This window comes from Fringilla coelebs, assembly GCF_963513975.1.
Source record: "Fringilla coelebs genome assembly, chromosome: 10".
Classification (NCBI taxonomy): Eukaryota; Metazoa; Chordata; class Aves; order Passeriformes; family Fringillidae; genus Fringilla; species Fringilla coelebs.
The window spans coordinates 5,837,509-5,860,576 of NC_140036.1; the positions used below are offsets into that span (position 1 = coordinate 5,837,509).

Sequence of the window (23,068 nt, forward strand, 5' to 3'; positions counted from 1 at the left end):
TAGAGCATGGCTCTCACTCTCTGCATGTACAATGGTAGAGATCAGGCTGCTCATTTAAGAACCATGTGAGGATATTAATTCAGAAGTGATTATTCACTTGTAATCAGGACTAACTCCTGGAAATCCCCAAAAAAGTAAAGACTAAGACAACTCCTCTAGAAAAAAATAATCTCCCTATCTAAAAGTCATGCAGAAGAGAAATAACTGAAACGACAGCATGAATTCTCAAATCTCAAAACCCAAATGAATTCCTCAACAATTAATCCACCTTTCCTGAGGTGTGCCTGATTTCCACAATCCCTTTCCTGCTTACTTCCATCCAAGTCAAGGACAATCTTGGGCAGTTAGGAATTTCACAAAATACAAGAGATACCTCCTCTCTCCAAGCACCATCATCTGCTCAAAAATCACATCGACAACAATGTGATTCCTGTGATTCCATGGTTCCAGAGAGCTGCCCAGGTGGCACGGATGGCAGGATTCATCCCTTTCACCTTAAGATCATTGAACAATTATGGTTCTGAGGATCAACCAGGCTTAAGTGTGAAACCCCTTTGTCCAACCCTGCATTTCATCAGGCTCAAAGGGAAGGAACTGCCCAGTGGGGATCTACCACTGGTTGTGGCACAGGACTGGGTTGTTACTTCTCACCGTTTGGTCTGGCTGCCTGGTTTATGGGAGACACCTTTCCTCTTCATCAACTTCTCCACTGTATTGGGGTGGATGATTGGTCTGACTGGGTGGCGCTTGTAAGTTCCAGGGTACTTCTTTTCCACTGCTTGTTCCCTCCTGAAACATCAGGGAAAGAAAAAAAAAGAAAACCACATCAGTTGTGTCTCTCTCCACTTGCTGCTCCTGCTGGACAGGAACTGACTCTGCAGGGAACATGCTGCATGCCCGACTGCTCTGCTGGGAAAGCACACAGACACTTCTAAACTCCTTCTAAATTCCTTCTAAATCAGGCAGGAGGCACAAGGCCCTGGCACACAGTCCAGGAGCAGCACTGCCATTCCATTCATGCATGGGCCAAAGGATGCCAGCACAAAATGGGAAGTTGCCTTTCTCCAAGTCAGTAACCACTGACAGTGGTCTGCAGGAATTCACTCCAAAGGGACCTCTCCCTGCTCACCAGCAATTCCCTAACTTTTGTGGTTAGTCAGGGGACACTAAACCTACAAGTGCCACTATCCAGTTTAGAAATGAAGTGCTGTTGGTACTCTGCTGTGTGCAGACTGCTCACATCACCATGCCCAGACACGTACTTGATGAGCTCCTTCTCCCGCACCTCCAGCTGCAGCATGATAGCACTGAGCTCCATGTACAGGTTATTGGCTCGCTCCAGCTTCCTCTCGTAGTGCTCACGGATATCTAACGCATGTCTGAAAGGCACAAAAGGCTTTATTCCAGCCTGACCTCCATGGACCAAGAGAAGAGAATGAGGAAAAGTACAGGTGCTTTAGGAAAGGGCCTTTTAAAAGTCAAATTTGCCAGCTGTACTGCACTGAATCCCAGATACAGCTAACAGTGAATGATGACTGATTAAGAGCCTGACACAGCAATAAATCATGGTATGGTTTAGAAAGTGTTTAACAGCCTTGAAAGTGTGGCAACACCTCTCCCTAGAAGAGCTGCAAATGCCTCACACACACCCAGGAGCCCTCTGGCCAAGCTCTGATCAGCCTGTTTGCACAAAGAAGGGGCTAAACCAGCCTCTACAGGAACAGGAAAGAAGTCATGCGTCTGCATTTCATTAACAGCAGGGTGTCCACACAGCTCCAGTACAGCTGAAATATGTGGCCACCCAGAGCTCCCTGGGGACAGGGAACACAGAACAACCACTGCATCAAATTGCCTGGCCAAGGGCCCCTTTGGTTCCTCAGGTTTGACACAGAACTGCTTCTTAGACTTTTATGTTTCTCTGTCTACTGTATTTGCAAATTGTATCAGAGGATACAATTTCCCTTCTTTAAATAAACCCTCTGCTTTCATTTTTTAGTTGGTATAATCAAAATGCATTTCAGTGGGCTGTTTATATGAAGTATGTTCAGTTCTCATTATAGAGAAGTCAACTAACCCAAAGGAAGTATCAGGGCAGAGAAAGCTCACAGCCAACCTCAGGATGGATTTCCCACTGAGATAGATGTCTCTGCTTCAGTGCTGTTATCACAAACACCAATTCTCAGGCAGAAATATTCCCCGGGAAACACACAAGCCTTTGCCACCTTGTCTGGAGCAAACTGTTGAGACATCCCAGGAACAGCGAGAGCTCCCACTGCTTCTCTCCAGCTTCCATCAGCCCAGCAGTGCTCATGGCCTAGGCCATGCCCATGGGAATTTTAGTTTCCAGGTTCACAAGGAATTTAGGCTGCCCAAATTTATACTACCAGGAATATTGGGTCCTGCTTTGGGAACCTCAGTACAAGAGGAGAATAAAAAGTGAGGGGCTGGAGCAGGAGGCCCTGTGAGGACAAGCTGAGGGCTCATTTAGCTGGGAAGGGAAGACTGGCTAGGAAAAGCAAACCGTACACACAAAAGACTGAACACACCTCAGCTCTTCTCTCCGACGGCGAATCAATTCTTCATCCAGCCGGTGGATACAAGTTCCTTCACTTTTAATTTTCTCAAAATGTTTCTTCACTTCTTCTCTCCATTCAGCCTAGGAAAGCAATTTACTTTTAGCTATTTACAAAGAATTAGGATCTGTAGGTGTACCACAAAAAACTCATGGGCAATGTTGTTTGTGTCTACAGAAAATTAAAGCTTTGGGTTGAGAATGTATTTTTGTTAGCTGATTTATTTTGGGTAACAGCACCGCAGCACATTTAGTGCCAGGATTTTCAAATGGTATTTATAATTTTGTGCTTCAAACAGAGAATTTACAACATATCTGCATTTTCTAAAAAATATTTCTTTAAATTCCTAGAGTTCTTTTTGTCCTAAGAGAAGATTTTCTTTACTTTTGGCAGTGAAAATAAGTAGAAAGGTTCACGATTTTGAAAGCCCCATGATGATGCCTGTCTAGAGTTATAGTCTATTTGCCCCTTGAAGCCCTGCAGCAGAAGTCTCAGCATGGGAAAGTTTGGATAAAAGATTTCCAAACACCCATCAGGTTGCTCCTCCCCAAGAATCAAACTGAAATCAGGGATCCAGAATTTCTCTGCTCAGTGCACCCTCCAGAATCAGAACCTTGGAGCTAATTCCAGCACTCACAGGCTACAGCCTTTCCCCAGTTACCTGGGATTTGAAGTAGGTTTCCTGAGGAGTAGCCAGCACATCAGCAGAGGCGATGTCCAGGTGCATCAGTGTCTGCCGGAAGGACGGACGGTTCCGGGGCTTGCTCTGCCTGAAACAAAACAGAAACAGCCAGGGTGAGGTGAGGGATGGGCACTGCCAGCCTCTCCTGCCCTTCTGAGGTGAGGGATGGGCACTGCCAGCCTCTCCTGCCCTTCTGAAAGGGTCTCACTAGATCCTATTCTCTGAACCAAGCAGCTGACAGGTTAGAGCAAAGGAGCTTTTCTGGTTTTCTCTTTTCCTGAATGCAATTCAATTGTGCTAGAGGTGGTTTGTGATGAACCATTCTGAAGAAACAAAAGAGATGCAAATGTTTAAAACCAGAAAATGAGACTACGGAGTGAAAGATCACAGAAAAGTACAAAAATGTTTGGATTTTTGAGTAAAAGGATCAGCAGTTTCAGGACTGACTCCACCCTGCACAGGGCAAGAGCAGCTTCTTGAGCCTCCTCCCCCCTACCAACCACCTCCTTCCACTAGGTGGGGATACAAGTGTTTGTAGGTACTCTGTTGTACCGAGCTGCACAAGCTGCCACAGCCCGACTGCTGCAGCTCAGGGTAAACAGCCACTGGGAGGGATCCACACATGCTCTGGCCTGTTGTCCCCTTTGTGCCATGGGGAGGATGGCTGGTAAAACCCATGGAGTGGGAAAATGCTGGAGGACCCTTTACACTGGGTCAGGATGTATACAAAGACAAAGCATCAATGTGAAACCCAAGACAAAGAATTTCAACTCTAATCTGGTACATGGAGGAAACTGAGAGCATTTTCCATATCTGAACCTGGAAAATCTGTGTTCCAGATGGAAATCTCGTATTTCTCTTAGTCCAGTCCAAAAGTCAATTGCTCACAAGGGGTTTTCTGAGTGAAAAAATCATTTCCCTTCACTCTGGATGTGGCCTCAATGAATTTTACCCCTACTTTCCTTCCAGCTCCTTTTGTCTTCCCACAGAGCCACCTTTCCTCCCCCACTTTGCTACAGCAAAGCAACACCCTCTGTGAAGGCTCCTGAAGATGTCCTGGCATCCAGGCCTGCTGCCACAAGGAAGCAGAATCCAGAATGTTAAAACTTATTGCTCTCAGGACAAGTGTGAGAGTACCTATGAGCCCACTGCTCTGGGCTCCATATTCCCATCCTGACTTTCATGGTATTTGCTGGGAGCCAGCCCAAGGTCTCTGCTGTGTGGGGTTCAGGCTCTTACCAGGTTTGCTTCATGAGGATTTTGAAGCCATCTGGGCAGGTGGAAGGGACAGGAAGGTGGAGGCTGTTACTGCCCACTCCCCAAATGATGGCCGAAGAGTCCACATCCTTGTAGGGAATCTCTCCTGTGAGCAGCTCCCACAAAACCACCCCAAATGACCTGATGAAGAAATAAATCAGATAAACTGAGTTTGCACAGAACCTGTTAACAGAAACACCTGGAGCTTGAAAAAAACAATTTGTTGGTAAAACAGGGAAATAGGGATGTTTGGTCCAAAACTGCAAGTAGGTGCAACAGTGGTTTTTAGCACACCAGGTAACTCCTCTGCTCCAGCACTGGGCTGAGCACGAAACCACACTAGTTTCCACCCACCCTTTCCTGCTTCCTTGTAAGATTTTAAAGACCCTGAAAGCACATTTTCTGTACAGATTAAGTCTTGTTCCTTTTAAATGAAAAGACTCCAAAGTCTGCTCTCAGATAGACTTTGGACTGTTCTTGCTGGTAAGAACAGATGATTGACTACAGCACAGACTGACAAGTGTCTTACAGAGACAACACAACAAAGGTTTTGTGGCTTTTTTAGATTTCATTTAACTGGTTTTGTTTTCTTTTCCCTAACCAAAGGCTCCCTCTGCTGTTACCTGTAGACCCAGGTAAAAGTTTCAAGGTTTGAGACTCAGCACTAAAACTACTGCAACACAGAAATTAGGAAACAAATGCTACTTGCATAACTGTCAGTACCAAAAGCACATGAGGTCACATCTGATATTCCTTTTGTTCTGAAGAAAGGAAGGATAGAGCAAAAAAAAAAAACAAAACATTAAGTCAGGGAAAAAATCAGTCAGGGAAAGAACCTCCCAAAAGAACTGAAAGATGTAGTTAAGAAAACTCACTTTGCTTCTCTTCTTTAGTGAAATTACCAGAATGAACCAAAACCTTAATTTTTAACAGCAAATATTTGTTTTGCATACAATCATCACCCAATAAAACACCAAAGAAACACCAAACCAGTCAATACAGAGGTAAACAAAATGCTGCTGAGAACCACCACCACTGTTACTGCACACCAACAACTGGGATGTGACACAGGTGAGGCACCACCATCCCTATTTCCAAGCCAGACGTGCCACCTCACTCTGTCCCACTCCTCTGTGGGACACCAACCCTGCCAAGGAGCAGACTACAGCCAGGTGAAAGGTGAGAAGGATGTTTCTGGCTTGTACCAATATCCAGTGCTTTTATTAAGTACAGAAGAACTTCTAAGGGACAAACTACCAGGTCTGAACAATCATCAGTCAGGAAATAACTTCATGTGAAAAGCACTGCACTTTAAAGGCCCACTGGTTTCAAATCATGTGTTAAAAAAAAAAAAAAAAAGACAACAAACAAGCAGATTTTGAATATTTCTTGCCTCAAAATCCTTTTCTGCAGGGCTCCAGGAGTTTGGACAAACTACCAGGGAAAGCTCATCTGGTTTCATATTTGTTATGACTAAGAACTGACAAAGGATTTCCAAGACTCCTGATAAGATTATAGATTTATTTTTCTGCATGCTGTTAGAGATGAGAGAGAGCAGACATAGAAGCAGCTCAGGAGCTGTTCTCATTTGTTGGCAGCATTCATGAACATCATCTTTTTATTCATCTTGAAGGAGGAATGGATGGCAAGGGAGAGTCTGAGCAATCACCAGTGTGGTGAACTCCAGAGGGACTGGCACCAAAGAGTCACTGAGGGAAGGAGCAAAGGTTTTATTGGACAGGATGTTCTGTGAAAGATTCCTGAATATAAACCACTCTAAGGACAGAAAGCTGAGGGAGGAAATCCAGCACCACTTGTCCTCACAATCCTGTGATTCAAAGGGAGGGGTTCAGCAGACAAATGCTGGGTGTATTTTCTTTCCAGAACAACCCAAGTGTTATCCCAGAGGAGATGGCTCCGCTGTGACCTGGACATCCAAAATAAACACACAGGACACCACGGGCACAAGAGCAGCTGCACACCACAGGTAACATCACCTTCCCTGCAGGAAGTCTTGCCCTTCAGGTCAAGCCCAGGCCAGAGCTAGAACTCCAGCAGCAGCTTCTGACTACACTGCACCCTGGACCACCCACAGCTTTGTCCACCAGCTCCCTGCCCTGCAGGGAAGGGACAGCATCTGAAGCTGAAAAACCACAGGAAGCAAAATCCCTCCTGGCTGTAAAGCAGGGAGAAGGGCATTTGTCCTGGCTGCTGACATTTAATATGCAGAAATAATGAGGCAGAAACAGAGATGCAGATCCTATGAGGGCTCTGAAACCTGTGGAGAGGCTTCCCAAAGGAACTCCAAGGCCGAGCCCTCTCAAGCATTTTTAATAGCACAGAGACTGAACGGTTCCTTGTGTTCCTTCAGACACAGAGCACGTTCCACATCAATGGAAACAGATTCCAAAACTCTTACAACCTGTCCTGGTTTCCTCCCTCTTGGATTTCGGACTGGATTCGCTGGACTGTAATCCTGTGGCTGCCCACACAACAACCAGCCTGGTGTGCAGGAAGCACAAGGGGTGGGGAGCAGAGCAGGGGCCTCCCCACAGCTCCAGGGTGGCCCTGAAGAGGGCCAGAAGCGATGGAAAAACCACCCTGGCTGTGGAGGCTGCTGAGGGGGCCCTGAGCACAGCACTGGGAGAAAGCTCTGGGCTGCATAACAACACAGGGAAGAATTTCTGCATTTGCTTCCTGCGAGACACAGACTGCACTGAGCCTTAGCAGGAACCTGCAGGTCAGCACACCTGTGGTATTTCCCTTTCCATCAGAGCCCACCAAAGCTCAGGGCACCAGGCAGAAGGAGAAATTATTAACCCAACACAGAGCAAACTGTGCTCAGGCACAGGATGAGGAAAGAACATGGAAAGTGCTGGGAAACCAGGAGACTGAAGAGAAGGTGAGGGTAGTTGACCATGAACACGACTCACCAGATGTCCACCTTCTCGGAGACGGGTTCGTTCCGTATCACCTCCGGGGCCATCCACGCCACTGTCCCCGCAAAGGACATTTTGGTACTCTTGTCACTGAGCTCTTTAGATGTACCAAAATCTGAAATCTTTACTGCATCTGTGTGTGTAACCAAAACACTGGAAAAAGGGAAAAAAAAGTCATCACTATTTTGTGATTTTTCTTGCACTACAACAGCACTGAAGTAAATCCCTTCTTAATCAACACAATCTGTTGATGAGGCCACGCTGCTCACAAGAGCAGTACAAAAGAAAATATATTTTGTATTTTCCCCAATAAAAGCTCTCACTCTCTTTTGGGTGGTTGTGTTTTGTGCCTTAAATGCATTTCTTAATGCTACGAATCAAAAATCAATCTCAATAAAACTGCAAATTAACAAGTAACTGAGGATCCAGAGGCAAAGCTGTACCCTAAACTGTGCTGCAAATCATCTAAAAGCATTATCTTAATGCACTGTCACAGACTAAAGAAGTAATAAACATCTAGGGAATAAGAATATAAAGAAGCCAGAACATTTTAGTCAGAAAGCAACAGAGAAATGAGGAAGACACATTCCAGAAAACCAGGGAAATAATAGGAGAATAAGAAGGAAAGCTAAAAAGGCAGGACGCAACAGAATACCCCACTTTCCAAAAAGACCAGATATTGTCAAACCATTAAATATTTCCTGACTGCTATTTATCATGGAAGATACCAGTAAAATTTCCACTCTTGTTAAGTGCCAACAAGTTGCAATAGTTTCACTCTCATTAGTTTTGAGTCAACGTGGGGCAAAAAACAGTAGAGCCTTTTGACCAAACTTTAAACTATTTTTCAAGAAAAGGAAAAATTAGCCCCCGCTGAGGGATGTTTAAGCATCTGAGACTTATTTTGATGACCTGAAGAACCACAACTGGGGGATGTTTAACTTTGGTGACTTGAGGAACCCAAACTAAGGGATCTTTAAGCAGCTGAGACTCACTTTGGTGACTTGAGGTCTCGATGGATGATTTTGTGGAGGTGCAGGTAATTCATGCCACTGGCAATCCCTGTGGACCAGTCCACCAGCAGCCGCGGGGTGACCTTCCTGCCGGCCCGCAGGACCTCGTAGAGCTGCCCGTGGGCACAGTATTCCATGATGATGCAGTAGCACGGGGCCTGGGTGCAAACTCCCCTGTCAAAGACAACACACAGTGAGGAGCAGCAGACAGACAACTGGACAGGAAGGGCGACCACCACTTTGTCCTAGACACAGCTTAGCTCCTGGATTGTAAAAACCTTCCCAGAGAACTTGAGCAAACGGCTCTCGCCTGGACAAAGCTCCTGACAAGGGTCACAACCTACTTGAAGGCGATAATGTTGGGATGCTTGAGCTTCCGCAGGTGCTTGATGTCCGTCTCGTTCTGGTCCCTCACTTTCTTGATGGCCACCTCCTCTGCCCGGAACTTGCCCAGGAACACAGCGCCCTGAGCGCCGCTGCCCAGCCACTGCAGCTCCGAGATCTCCTCGAACGGCACCTCCCACGTGTCTGGGCACAGGGGAAACAACGGGATAATGGAAAAGGTCAGGACTGTGAAAACTGTCAGAGCACGCCAGGGCAGCACCTGCCACCTCCTGCACCACAGGATGGGCTCTTCTGGAGGCAGTGGATGACATCTTCTCCTGTCACACACTGCATGTGCTCAGCCCCAACAACCCTGTCAGCCATCCCAGCCACCTCCAGCCTGCTCACTCCCATCCTTCCAGCTTTTTCACCATCCTGCTAACCACTTGAGTGAGCCACTCCAGCTTGGCAGGCAGCAATTTACCATACCAGGGACCCTGGATTGGCAATTTTGGGAGGAGATCCTCTACCCCGACACTGAACAGTGACTCCATTGAAAAGCATAGATTAGAAGAAACATTAAACATTCACAAGTTATATAAAAATATTGGGGGTCTTTTTCATTCCCTGAAATAAACAAAAATAGGAAACAAAAGTCAGAGGTGGCAGGCTGTAAAACACAGGGCAGCAACCACCAAGATAGCCAACACAAAGCACATCAACCACCAGCAGCAGGCACAGAAATAGGTTCTTCCCACAATAACATCGTGTATATCAATGTCAAACAGCAAAACAACCTTAAGCAATTCCTCCTCTTTGGTACACACATACACATTGGTAGAGATAGTGCTGAAGAGGTCTAGTGGCACTGTATAAACTGCTTCAAGAGACCTGCACCCATCAGAAAAGAAAGCCCTGTTCCCTGTCAGTCACCTTGAAATTACCTTAAATCTCACAAACAGCAGGATAAAAGGCAGGCAACTGTTTATTTACTGTAATTCAATAAAGATCTACATTTGAAGAATAAATTATTTAGCAGCAAACCCAAGTAACCCACTGATTTCTGAAATACAAAGAAGTCACACCTGTACAGATCTATGTTTCAGATGACTACAAAGGTTGTCTCATCCAGACTCAGAGCCTTTGGGATGTTCCCAGGGCTGCAGCTGGGATTATGCCAAAGTGTCCATTCTAGAAACTGTTATCACTGAAGGGGAATTTGTAAATCCCACCTGTCTGTGGTCTGATCCCAGTTCAAATCTTTCCCTGGGATCATTCCTGAGACAGGCAGGCAGGGGTTGCTCTCTCCTGTTGAGAGAGTGCTCCCCAGGCACAACCATGGAAAAGTGGCTCTACCCCAGAGCCAGACCCCAGCACTCCTCCTGCTCACTGAACCAAAAACAAAAACACTGCTCATCCCCAGCAGAAACTCCCTCCCCCTTGGCAGGGCAGAGTTCAACACATGTTCCTTTCCAGACACAAGGCTATTTTCCATACTCATGGATCTGCTCGCAGCTCTGAACATAAACTGGCATTTAAATCTTTGGACATTTAAATACTAAAAGATTTTAAATAAAGAAAATAATTAGATAATTAATAAAATTCATTCATTCATGATTAAATCAAGATCTGTATTTCTATTTAATTCACACATGCATCACTTCTGACAGGAGGTGGCAAATAGAGGTGATTTTTATGCATGTTGATGAACAGCATTTTTATATGGGCAACATCAAAACTATTCTGTTGTACTGAAATAGCTGTTTCTTTCATAGAATCGTGGAACGGACTGGGGGGGAAGGGATCTAAAAGCCCGTCCAGTCCCACCTGGTGCCACAGGCAGGGACATCTTCCACTATCCCAGGGTGCTCCAAGCCCTGTCCAGCCTGGCCTTGGACACTCCCAGGGATCCAGGGGCAGCCACAGCTTCCCTGGGCACCCTGTGCCAGGGCCTCAGCACCCTCACAGGGAAGAATTTCTCCCAAGTATCCCATCTTATTCCCTGTTGTCCTAAGTCTCTTTCCATCTTTACCGCGGGAAGTCTGTCTTTCCTGTACAGGACACAGAACACTGACATTCATTTCCATGAGGCATTTACAGTTTGTTAGTACTAATGGATAACTGTATCACCTTGGAACCCTAGTTTGCTCTTAAAATTCCCTATCAGGTAATATTACCTTCCTCTAATATTCCCTCTACAATGGCAAAGGCTGAGAGAGACTGTAACAAAGTAAGCAAAAGTTCACGTGGTTCTTTCTGCAAAGTCATCTCATGTTTATTTTGGAACACAGATGCTCTCCCATATCCCATTTGCATCCTGATTGTCAGGGGCACAATTCAGAAAAGGTTTCAGTGTAGCGACAGTGAAATATCCCACATCTTGGGGAATATCAAGAAGAACAAAGAACCAAACCATAGGTAACATACAGTGCAGTAGTCAGACTCTTCTGGGCCTTCAGAAACCAGTGGGACACTTCCCCTAAATAAATTACAGTGTAATAGCAGCAGGAATTGCGCAAGAACTTGCGTTTCTGAGGTGATTAAGAACCATTTGAGTAGAATGATGAGAATCTATTTCCCTTGGGGAAGAAACGCAGGAGCAGCCTGAGCCCTTGAACCAATCTCTTTGGAGGAAGCTTTTCCCAGCACTGGCTGCTCTCCAGCACTGGCACTGTGACAAGAAGCATCTCTGGTTTACACAGACCCCCTCAACACAAGCACCCTCTGACAGGCACCTTGCTCTCCAGGTAGACACAAGAACTCTCACAATGATGGTAAACATACAACTTGTGAAAGGGAAGGTGAAAGCAGCTCCTGGAGACAGCTTCTTAATCCAAAGGAAATGGCTGGGAAGTCTAATGGGTCTCTAGGAAACACAAACAAGTCTTGCTTTAAAGTGCTGGAGTCCCTACAATCCCAATTAAATAACTGGTAGATACAAATTAAAGAACTGAGTGTGTCTCCCTGAAAGCACTCACCAACAGCCTTTAGAAAACGGGGTAAACAACTGTAAAAACATAGGAGGGAGGGATTTTATGGGTCAAACCCCAAGTACTTAAACTCCAGATAATCAGTTGGCACTGAACAATATAAAAGCAAACACTCCCCACAGGAATGATTCTTCACCAAGCAGTGATTGGCATCACTTGGTCAACCAGCACAGAGCCTGCAGCAGCTCCCAGCTGACCAAGGCTCTGCCAGCTCAAGTCCTGCAGGGAAGGACAGGCACACCCCTCTTGTTGACCATTTGGGTGTCAGGAAGGACACTCAAGCAGTAATTTCAACAAGATAATGCAGAATCATGTAAAAGCTCTTCTTATCTTTTCCCTCTTTCACCAAGTCACAGCCAAAATTTCAAAGGCAATATGGGCTCAAGGACCTGAAACCTATTTGTCTTTTACTTCTTGAACCACAACACCACCATGTCCCAAAGAATGGGCCTGCATGACAGCCAAAGCAGGTGGGCAGGGACACCAGGGAGCAGCAGAAAGTACCACGAAGCACCTGCAGGCAACATAAAATGGTTTGGGTTGGAAGGGATCTTAAAGCCCATTCCATTCCACCCCTTGCCACAGGGACATCTCCCACTATCCCAGGTTGCTCCAAGCTCCATCCAACCCTGGCCTTGGACACTTACTGGGATGCAGGGGCAGAGGCAGACACACAGCTTCTCTGGGAAGCTGGGCCAGGGCCTCAGCCCCCTCATAGGGAAGGATTTCTTCCTAATCTAATCTTAATCTCTCTCCTATTAGTTTAAAACCATTTCCCCTTGCCCTATCACTATGTCCCCCTGTAAAAAGTCATTCCTCCTTTTTTATAACCCCTTTTTAAGTTCTGGAGGGCCACATGGCTGCAGATCCAAACTGGACTCCTACCTCTGTTGTTGATTCAGCACAAAAGAAAGGATTACTCCTAGATGAGGCTTTAAGTAGTTGTCTCATAAAGAAGGGGAAAAAAATCATCTGCACAGATCCATGGCAGCAGCCCAAAGCTGTAAAGCAGCTCCCAGGGAAATGAAAAGCCACCACAATCCTCTCCCTGCTGCTGAAAGAGCCCCAGACATTTCCTCAGCCACACAGCACTTGCACAAACACAATCCATGCATCCTCTGTGCTCTTGCTAAAAGACAGCAAAAATAAAAATAATCACATACATCAGTTAGTGAACTGCTGGGTTGTATGTAGCTGATGAAATGCACACAAAGATGATTTTCTGGTGGCAAGAAGCAAGAATGAGATCATCTGGAAAAGAGAACATGAATATTCTCACAAAATCCTCAAGTTTCAGCACAGAAGCAGTTTGAAAAGGTTTATCCTTGGGTAACAGAAGTGTAGTACTGCCATCAGGGCAACAGATGTCATCAAAACAAGACAACTAAGCAGCTCCAGAAGAAAAACTAATTTTTTTTAAATCTTCTTTTCACTCCACTTCCTAACAATGAAGACCCTGAAAATGCAGCTCAACCACACAGCTACATATAGCTGATCCCAATTAATCCTCAGCCTTACCACATCTGTAGCCAGTTCAAATCTGCCCTTTCAGAAGGGCCTGATGCCAGCAGCAAACAGCAGAGTGCCCCTGGATGTGTGGCTCTGAAGATGCTCCCACTACAGGGAACAGCAAGGCACCCTGTGCACAGGAACGAGCTCTGTGTGCACCCTCCAGCCCCAGCACTGCTCCCAGCTGCTCCTTTTCATTCATTAGTGCTTCCATCTTTTAGTTTGGTGTGTGAGTGTCCCCCGGGGGTCACCAGAGCACAGATTGCACTGTGGGCTCCAGTGCAGCTGCTGACCCTGCTCTATGGGAAATGGGATCTCTGTCCCACAGGCAGCTCTCCCAAAGCCACCACTCTGAGGTGACAGGGACACACAGCACAGGATGGCTCAGAGACATCAGTGGGGACAGGTGTGGGACACACAGAGAATTGCTGGGAGTGGCCACTGCCACTCTGCACCTGTGGCCTTTCAGCTTCACTTACAAACACTAAGCATCCAACCCAAAGCACACACACACTGCCCAATGCCTGCTCTGAATGCCATCTGACTGCTCAGAGCCTCCTTTTCCTTCCCAAGGGAGACTCCCCACCCAGACAGTCCCTTCCAAAACTGTTCACCCTCTGTGCAATCACCCCAGCAGCCTTAATTCCCCAGGGAACTTTCTGTCACTGTTTTTATTTACAGTCTGAACCACATGTGACACACCGAATTTACAAAAGGCAAACAAAACACAACCAACTGTGCTAGAGAATTTCAAAGCAAGCAAACCCTTGCACAGAGAGCTGCTGCTCAGGAGGCACCTGGAATGTAGAGGTGCATTTCCTGCTCGCTTCTGAACTGGAAAAAACTGACTCTAGGAAGCTGATTTCAAGGCAAATTCATCCAACACGTTATTTAACAGCTCTGTTCTCTCATATTAGGAGCTGTTCCCCATCCCTCTGGGGTTTAGATTTGAACCACTCAGACAGGTTTCTGACCTTGTATCTTATAATTTGTCAGTGCCAAAAAGCCATTTGATTACTACTGAGTGATGCTCAAAGGAGACTTTGCCCCATGGTACTGCGGTGGCCAGGCTGTTCCCATTTTCCATAAGCCTCAACCATTTCAGCTCCTTAATTCTAATGACAGCTTGTTCTTTTCCCATCTGCCACCTCCCTCCCCCTGGGCTAGGGGAGAAATCAGACACCAACAGCAGAGCATACTCTGCTCTTTAGATTTCAGTATCCCCTAAAATATATATAGAGATAGATATATAGATACATATGCAGTCAACTAGGACATCATTTATTCCCAAACTACAGATTTTATATGTATTTATACTCACATACACTTACACATTTACGCTTACACATCCAAATGGAAAAGGTATAAATATTGAAGAACATTTTTCTGGAAAGACAAGTACTAAATGATACTTTAAAGAGGAAAATCACTCCTGAATAAAAAGAAATAAAAGCCTTTTTAAAAGAGAAGCAATACTCCTGCTATTTGGTGGTCAACTGGGGACAGCCTTCACCTGGAGGTTCTGAAGTGGAAGTGCCTACATCAGTGTTTTCCATCTGGCATAAAAAACCTCCAGAAATTAACACAGGGATTGTGCCGAGTACTTCAACGCAATTCCTTCTGATCCCCATGCTCAGCTCAGATTCAGGCCTTGTCACAACGGCCCAAGCCATGGGGCTGACCAGGTTTTGACTCCCTCACAAGCTGCCTCTGCCACACATGATGGCTGTTAGCTCCATAGTGCCGGATTTATCCCTGGAAACCCGTGACAGGGCTGGACAAGACAAAACCGGCCAGGTGGAGAGCTGGGGAAGAGCCCTGGCTCACTCGCCTCACCTCACCCCAAGGCAGAGCGGGTGGCTCCCCCTCACCTTGCTGCTGCAGTTTGTAGTCCGTGGAGTAGGCCTTGCCTATGATGTTCCACACGGGCCGCAGGCACCCGAAGAGCCCCTCGAGGAAGCCGCCGCTGCCGCTGCCCGTCCGGTTGAACTGGACCTTCACATCGTCGCCGGCACCGTTGGTGTCGCCGTCGCCGGGGCTGCGGGTGCCCTGCGGGAGCCCCGGCTCGGGCTCGTCCTGCTCCCGCAGCTGCAGCACGCTGTTCTCGAAGTGGTCGCGGGCGTCCTCGCTGACGCTGCTCAGCACGGCCGCCGTGCCCGGGCTGCTGACGCCCTCCAGCAGCTCGGCCGGCAGCGAGCCCCGCTCCCGCACGTCCTCCAGCAGCTCCGGGGACGGGCGGCTCCCGGCGGCGGGGGGCTCCTCGGGAAACCTCCCCGAGTCCTTGTCCTCACAGAAGGCTTTGCCGATGGAGCTGGGAGAGGAAGACAGGCTCAGGCGCTCCTGAGTGCTGGCCATGATGCCGTGAGTGTGCATCAAGGAGACGGCCCGAAGGGGTGCTCAGAGCATCTGTAGGACGCAACTCACATGTGACATGTGGGCCCAGTACCTGAAACAAGAGGAAAATGAACAACTTTCAATTTTTTATTGAAGTATTTTCACTACGTGCAGTTTCACTGAGGTGAGCTGATAATTAACTAGACTTTCCAGACAGCCGCTGATACTTGGTAAATAATTACTGCCCTAGAAGAAACAAATAAATGGTTCCAACAGAAACTCCACTCAGGCAATACTCTCGGTAACATCCTGCAGGAATTGCCCAGGAAACAAACACCACAATTTTAAACAAGAGCCTAAAGGTCAAAATCGCGAAAGATTCTTTGCAGAGAGTTCCCATAGCACTACCAGACTGAAGCTGGCCCCAGCTCAGCTGTGGTTTGAGTCCCACCACTGTTCCTGGGCCTGGCACAGCCCACAAGCTCAGGACCCCTCTGCAAACCCTCGAGACAAGGTGTTCGAGAAACAAAGCCCAGTGATACAGGTACCGTGATTCCACCAAGGGATGGCTGGTGGCTGCTCCCTCAGAGCCCCACCTAGTTATTACCATCCTGGACCTTTGATTGACCCTCCATGCCCATTGTGGCAAGATACGCTCAATTCTCTAACCACATCCATGCCGCCCTCACAAGCAAGTAAAACTTTGAGTTTCACAGAAGAGCAGACCCTCCTTGCTGTTCTGCCACCACTGCTCTCCACTTCTCCCCTGCATGAACTTCTGGGAGGGTGCACATAAAACAAGAGCTGGGATCCCTTTTAAGAAGTGCTCTCATCCCTTGCTCCACACTCCACTGAGAGGTCTTTTTTCCACAACCCTTGGTGGTGCCGCCTTCCCACAGAGCCAGGTTGATGGCTGGGGATCACGCTGCCAGGCTGCCCACCACAACAACAGCTTTGGGACAAGAGGCTCTAACACCAGGCCACAAGCAATTAAGTAAATTCAGCCTGCAACATGGAACAAAGTCCAGTTTTAAATTCCATAAGAAGCTGAGAGGGGGTTAAAAAAAATGGCCTTAACAGAAAGTATTTCATTAAAAAGTGAGATCAGTTAGAATGGGTGCAAATTTCCAGGCTCTGCAAACAGCCATTGGAAGGGAGAAAGAGGTGGCCAGGTAGGAGACAGCCAATGGCAAGGGAACAGCTCAGTGCCATGACTCCTCAGGATGAGGTCACTGAAGAGAGGAGAGATAAGCCCTTCAGCCCACAGGATGAAAAGCCCTGGGCTTCAGCCCCTCTCCAGAAGCAAACAGGAACAGCCAGGAACCTGGATTACCTTCCTGTATCCTGCCTGATCACATGGGGCTTGCATAAAAGCTTTACTTAGGTTGCAAACTTTGTTCTTTAAAAGAAAGCAAAACAGCAAGTGAGGCAGAGGTTGCAGCACAGCCCAAACCAGTAGAGGAGCTGAATCAGAGCCATATGGGAAGCTGGAGAGTTGGTTATTCCTGACCAGCACTACAATGACCAATTCAGCAGTGTGGGAAGCTGCAGTGTGACCTCAGAGTACCGTTACTACTAGCAGCAGTTGTTCTATTATCACAGATTTTGTTATTGATAAGAAGATGCTTCAGACCCAAACAGAATTTCAGAAAAACACCAGGCCAGGCCCAACTCCGTGTTCCTGGACACTGCCCCAGCTCATCACCTGAAGTCAGGGAGTGACAAGTGATTGTTTAAACAAGGGCAAAATGCAACCCCTGTTCGTAAAGAGAAATCTGCTTTTTGTAGCATAGAATATTAAGCAATGCAAATAAAACATCAGCCAGGTATCCTGCAAGAAGCTCCAATGTAAAGGCTCGAATTTAAGGTAACAGTGTCCCAAAATACCTCAAATTTAAGCCTTGGGAAATGCATTAAGGATTAAATCAGACTTGGAGGATAAAATAACTTTGCTATTATGCGACTCTCAAGAGTACACTACTACAGTGTAAGGTTCTGCTTTTACATTTTTACAGTTTTCTGCCTCTGGAATGTTTGATTATGGAGGTTGAACAGGGAATGAAGAGCTTTTCACTACACAGCTCAGCCAAGAACAAAGCCCCAGACTCAAGGATATCAGGTCTGTTTTCCCAGATCAAATTGCTTTCTCCAACACTGAGATGTTTCAAATAAAAACAGCCTTCAGGCACAGTGCCCTGCCACTTTACATGCCCCTTCATGGGGAGAGAAGGCATATAAAAGTTATGGAATTATTTTCAAACTGGCATGATACAGCCTTATTTAGGCCCTTACATAAGCAGCCTAATTTTCAGAGGTGTAGCAAACTCATTGTTTGGAGAGCATGAAACAGCAGCACTTCTTTTAAAACAACTTCCTCTCAAGCCAGCTTGAAGCAAAGTGGTGCAGAAACTATGGGAGGGGGAGAAGGTGGTTTCTGCCACACCACATCAGTGCTGACTTGTTGGAGGAAATTAATTTTTTTAATTCTCTTCTATTGCAGTAAATTCTGCAATGTGCAACCTCTTGCTTTACCAAAATGTGATTTAATCCAATGAAATTAGGCTGGTTTAAATCTCACCATCTCTTGAAACAAGGGAAGAAGAGCATTTCCCAAATTTTATTGTCATGCTGCTGCTATTCTTTCAGTTGACCTCTTCACAATAAAAGAAAAGGCAAATAAAAACATTTTCTTTAAAGTTTGAGGTTTCATTATATCCAGAGTGCCATTCAGGATGTACTCATAAGGGCCTGTAGTTACAGGACAGCGTGGAATGGCCTTCAGCTGAAGGAGGGTTTAGTTTAGATATTAGGAAGAAATTGTTCCCTGTGAGGGCGGGGAGGCCCTGGCACAGGCAGGGTCCAAGGCCAGGCAGGACGAGGCTTGGAGCAACCTGGGATTGTGGAAGGTGTCCCTGCCCATGGCAGGGGGTGGAACTGGATCATTTTTCAAGTCCCTTCCAACACAAACCAGCCTGGGATCCCATGTCTATGATCTGCATGTGCATCATGAGCTTTTCCAGGGAAAGGCCTGGCCAAGGCTGTGCTATTTCTATCCGAGTGATGCTCCTGCTGCAGCAGCCTCCCAGTCAAAAGCTGGAAGCTCCATGTGTGGGAGGACTGTGCATATTTAAGAGATTGAGATTTCACAAAGTGCTGCTGCACACACAGACTTGAAGGCAGACCCTCAGATCTGAACTGTTGTGATGAGTTCATGCACTCTGCACTAACAAATTTCTTTTCTGTCTGGAAGGAGATTCAAGGCTCAATGTAATTTTGTACAATCACAACTTCTCATAAATGACTCCATTTCCATGCAAAGTATTTTTCCAGGCAAAATCCCACCACCCTCAGACAAGAGAAGCATGAAATGCACCTCTTCTTGGAAGAGTAAGGCTGCACCTCAACACATCAGACAGCCCAAAATTCAGTTTGAAACTAGAGAAAAGTGAGAGTTTACCTGAATCACCAAGTGGGTCAATCAGCTACCAAGGCACACTCTCTCACCTTGCCTGATATCATGCCTGTCTCTGAAAACAGCCATCCAGGAAGTCCTCACAACCTCCCAGAGCCACCAAAGCACGTGGCTACCTATACAAGTTCAATATTCCCAAGAGTGTCAACACAATGGTCAGGTTTGCAGCCGAGTTAAGCCAATGCCTTCATGAGCCATTACTGAAGTTTCTCTTTTAAAGATCTATGCTAAAAATTGAGTGGCAAATCAGACACAGCATTGCAGACAGCAAACAAACCAAACAAAAAGTTAGTGTGCTGGAAAGGTGGTGTAAGCACAGAGACCACCACTCATGTCTTGTGACAGCCCAAGTCTCCAGCAACACTAAGTTTGCTTCCCTGAATGCTATTTCTATCTTAGCCAGTGAAGCATAACCTCTGCTTGCACTTCCAACATGCAAAGAGAATAAAAGCAATTGTCTGATCCATGTTTAGAGGCTGAAGCAGAACTGCTGGCAGAAATTATCCAGCTGGGACATGGAACTACCACAGACAGAGGAGATTCCTGCCCAGATCACTACTTACAGGCAAGCCCTGCAGTCCCCTTGCTTTTTCCTGGTACTCAGTGTGATTTCCTCCTGCTGCAGGGGGCACAACAAGGTAACTACACATCTCCTCACTGATAACACAACTGGAATTTATGGGTGTATCATCTCAACTAGTGGCTTCTGACAAAGCCTTAAAAATGTTCTAAAATTAACAAATCCACAAAAAGCATCTAAGGCACAGACATCATGTTCTCCTTTCCCCTGTGACTCTCTCTCAGATTGTACAGGGAATTTTTACAACACATTGATGCACAGTCCTCTCCCATTGCTGTACAACTCCAGCACAGGAACAACTGAGAGTTGCTGAATTGGCAAGTCCCAGAGCTTTTGTTGTCACTTCTGACCTTTGGGGTTTGAACGGTGTGGTTTTACTACACAGGATTCCAACAGACTTTCTTTTCCTGGTCTCCTGATGAAGAAAATGTTACATGAATGGAACAGATACTCCTCTTCCGCCACACTTTTTGCATTACTCGGAATATAGGCTTGTGTTTTGCATGGTTGCTTTGAAAACAAAAAGTAAAAGCAGAAATTTTTAATAGAGAATGAGTTAAACATCACCAAAAGGCAAACTCTTTGTTTTCAGGAGGGTTGAATTTTTTTTTAAAGTTACATTATTACATTAATTAATTACATTACATTTTTACAAGTTGATAAGCGATAAGTAATTATCTGTTTTGTTAGGTTGCAAAAAAGAAATCCCACTATGAAGCTTGCCCACATTAACTTGGTATAACCCAGCCCAGGCTATAGGGAAACCTTTAAGCCAACTATGGAGTAGCCCAAGGCGAAAGCTTGGGTGTTTTTAAGCCATCAATCTCCTTCTCAAGACACTGCTCCTTCAAGCTAGAACATATCTTCCCATCTCACACCCACATGAATGCCCAGCCACAACCCAGCCTTATCTTTAAATAGTACAATTACATACCCAAAACATCATCAATTGCTGATAAAACAAGAGAAAATTCTTCATCTGACCCAGCTGAGATTACCTGTCACTGCAATAGCTCTGTTTATATTTCTGCATATAAACATTTCTCTACAACCAACAGCATGTTTACCTGGGAAAGTTTAGTCTTGTCACATTGGCTTTTATGTGCTTTACGCTGCTCTTTCAGGTTGTCAGATAAACACTACAGTACTTCTGCACCTCCTGGAGAATCCTGACTTGAACACATACTTTTACTTCCTCTCTCCAATAAATATTTGGATGCTACCTCAACATAAGACAGCTTTCTTCTGCAGACATCATAATCCCCACCTGAATGATGTGGTAGCAGCTGCTTAGGGCTCACAGCTATAATAATCATCATCATTTAAAAACATTAATAGAATATTAACATAGCCATGGGCATTAATCAGGTGAGACCACAGACATGTAACTATGTTGTGTGTAGTCTGTGTTACCACAACTAAAACCTGACTTTGTGATGATTTAATTTAGCCTTTATTCAATATATTCCATCTATCCAAAAACAGAGCTATATCATTTTTGGAAAAGTGATTTTAGTTGTGCTATCCTTTTGTCTGTGGCTGTACCAGTGAGAAAGAGAACCCTGTCTAGCTCAGCGGCCTGAACCCTTTCTGACAATGACAAAAATAGCAGCATGTACCAGCCAAGAAACATCATAATGGCTGAAACTCCTGCTCCGTGCAGAGCCAGCTGCAGGTCTGCTTGGCACCTTGTACATCCCACGCAGGCCTGGCTGAGGAGAAAGAAGTGGCACCTAGACTGCAGCAATGGGATGAAGCCACAGAAGCTCAGGAAGTTCATCCATGCCCCTTTCCTGCTGCAGAGCCAAGGGAAGGGTGTGCAGGCAGGCAGAGCTGCCCCCAGCAGTGCCACCAGCTGCCCTGCTCACAGCACACTGTGCTGGGTCTGTGCCTCTGCTCACAAAGGACTGGGCCTGTGCAAATGGGTCAAGGAATTTTTTAACCAGAACACCTTGGCAAACACTGGGCTGTGGCAGGGAGTTTTGTAGCTTAACTCTGTGTGGCAGAAGGTAACACCAGCCCTTCTTCACTTTGCATGCCTTTATTTCCTTTCTTTCTTGGAACAGCCAGTTGTTCACTGCTTCAGTGGCACCTGAACATATTATCTCTTAATTCCAGCTGTGATTTTAAAAATTATCCCATCCTCCACTCCAACATTCTTTCTCAAGTTTAACAATTCTCACTTGACCTTCTCACTCTCCATATGAAACTTGCTCTGAGTCTTTGATCACCTCTTTCCCATTTCTCCTGTATCACCTTAAAGTTACAGAATGTAGAATCACAAAATAGTTTGGGTTGAAAAAAAGCTATTAAACCTTAAAATTCATGGGCAGGGACACCTTCCACTAAGCCAGGTTGTTCCAAGCTCCACCCAACCTGGGCTTGAACATTTCCAGGAATGGGGCAGCTTCTCTGGGTAGCTGAGGAAGTCAGACCACCACCAGGATTCCCAAAAAGGACAGAATGCCATAGAAATGCACAAAGGCACAATGATAATTTTGACTCCTGAGGATGCTGAGCTAACTTCCATGGGTCTCTTACTACCTAAGATCTCATTACTGAGCAGAAAAAGCTATGTCAGAGCCTAATTCTGACTGTTAAGACTGATGTAAAGACTGAATTGTGCTTAATCAACACTAAATTGAACTGCTATTTTATCACCCAAGTTCACTGGAGGCTTCCACTGCTCCCTACAGGTGGCCTCCATAGTTATTACCCTCACACCTTCCTTGTGAAGTCTCACAGCCTAAACAGAATATTCCTAAAATATCTGGATAAGGGAAGAAAAGGTGGGAAGAGTATGAGTAGTGCCATCTCTGAAGCAGAGAAAAATGTTTCAACATTACCATCCTTTTATCCCTACTCTTATTCCATATCATTTAACCAGTAATCTGTCTGCCAGCCTGGTGTCTCAGTTATTTAATAGCTGTTTAGCCTCTTTAAGAGCCTCTGGTAAGTATTCCTGCCAAAATCCCAACAGATTGTATCAACCAGATGCCCCTTCCTACCATGCTCCTGTCTCCTACAAAGATATTTAATATATTTCCAAGGCAGACTTCACCTTAAAAGAACTGGTGACTCTTATCCCCACATGCAATGTGTGCATCTGCCCTGGCTCTCAGCATAGGAATGAATTTCTACCTCCAGCACCATGTGACAAATGTTTCACTAGAACCTCCTTCAGCATAAGGTCACAAATTTGTGGGGGGTGGTGAAGCAGTGCTTGATTTGGAAAGAAAAATCAAGCATCCACTTATTTTTTCACAAGGAATAAAGAAAAAAAAAAAGCCAATAAAAATTCATCTTGGTGAGGAAGAGACACAAAGAGCCCATCCAGCCTCCTGTGAGTGCAGGGAGACCTCTCCAGTGGCAGGGAGAGCACGTCCTGCTCCACC

General features: G+C 45.9%; 1 protein-coding gene across 2 annotated transcripts in view; it reads right to left on the minus strand.

Moving 5' to 3' along the window:
* MAP3K13 (mitogen-activated protein kinase kinase kinase 13) overlaps positions 1 to 23,068 on the minus strand; it is a 71,254-nt gene that overhangs the window by 9,135 nt on the left and 39,051 nt on the right. For both annotated transcript variants that reach the window (XM_084212184.1, XM_084212185.1), the window contains exons 4-12: positions 15,159 to 15,733; positions 8,809 to 8,992; positions 8,447 to 8,638; positions 7,446 to 7,604; positions 4,495 to 4,653; positions 3,235 to 3,343; positions 2,547 to 2,656; positions 1,263 to 1,379; positions 652 to 789 (exon numbers count right to left, since the gene is read on the minus strand). In XM_084212184.1, coding sequence (XP_084068310.1) covers positions 652 to 789; positions 1,263 to 1,379; positions 2,547 to 2,656; positions 3,235 to 3,343; positions 4,495 to 4,653; positions 7,446 to 7,604; positions 8,447 to 8,638; positions 8,809 to 8,992; positions 15,159 to 15,660 — 1,670 coding nt within the window. In that variant the 5' untranslated portion in view covers positions 15,661 to 15,733. The remainder of the gene's footprint in view (positions 1 to 651; positions 790 to 1,262; positions 1,380 to 2,546; positions 2,657 to 3,234; positions 3,344 to 4,494; positions 4,654 to 7,445; positions 7,605 to 8,446; positions 8,639 to 8,808; positions 8,993 to 15,158; positions 15,734 to 23,068) is intronic.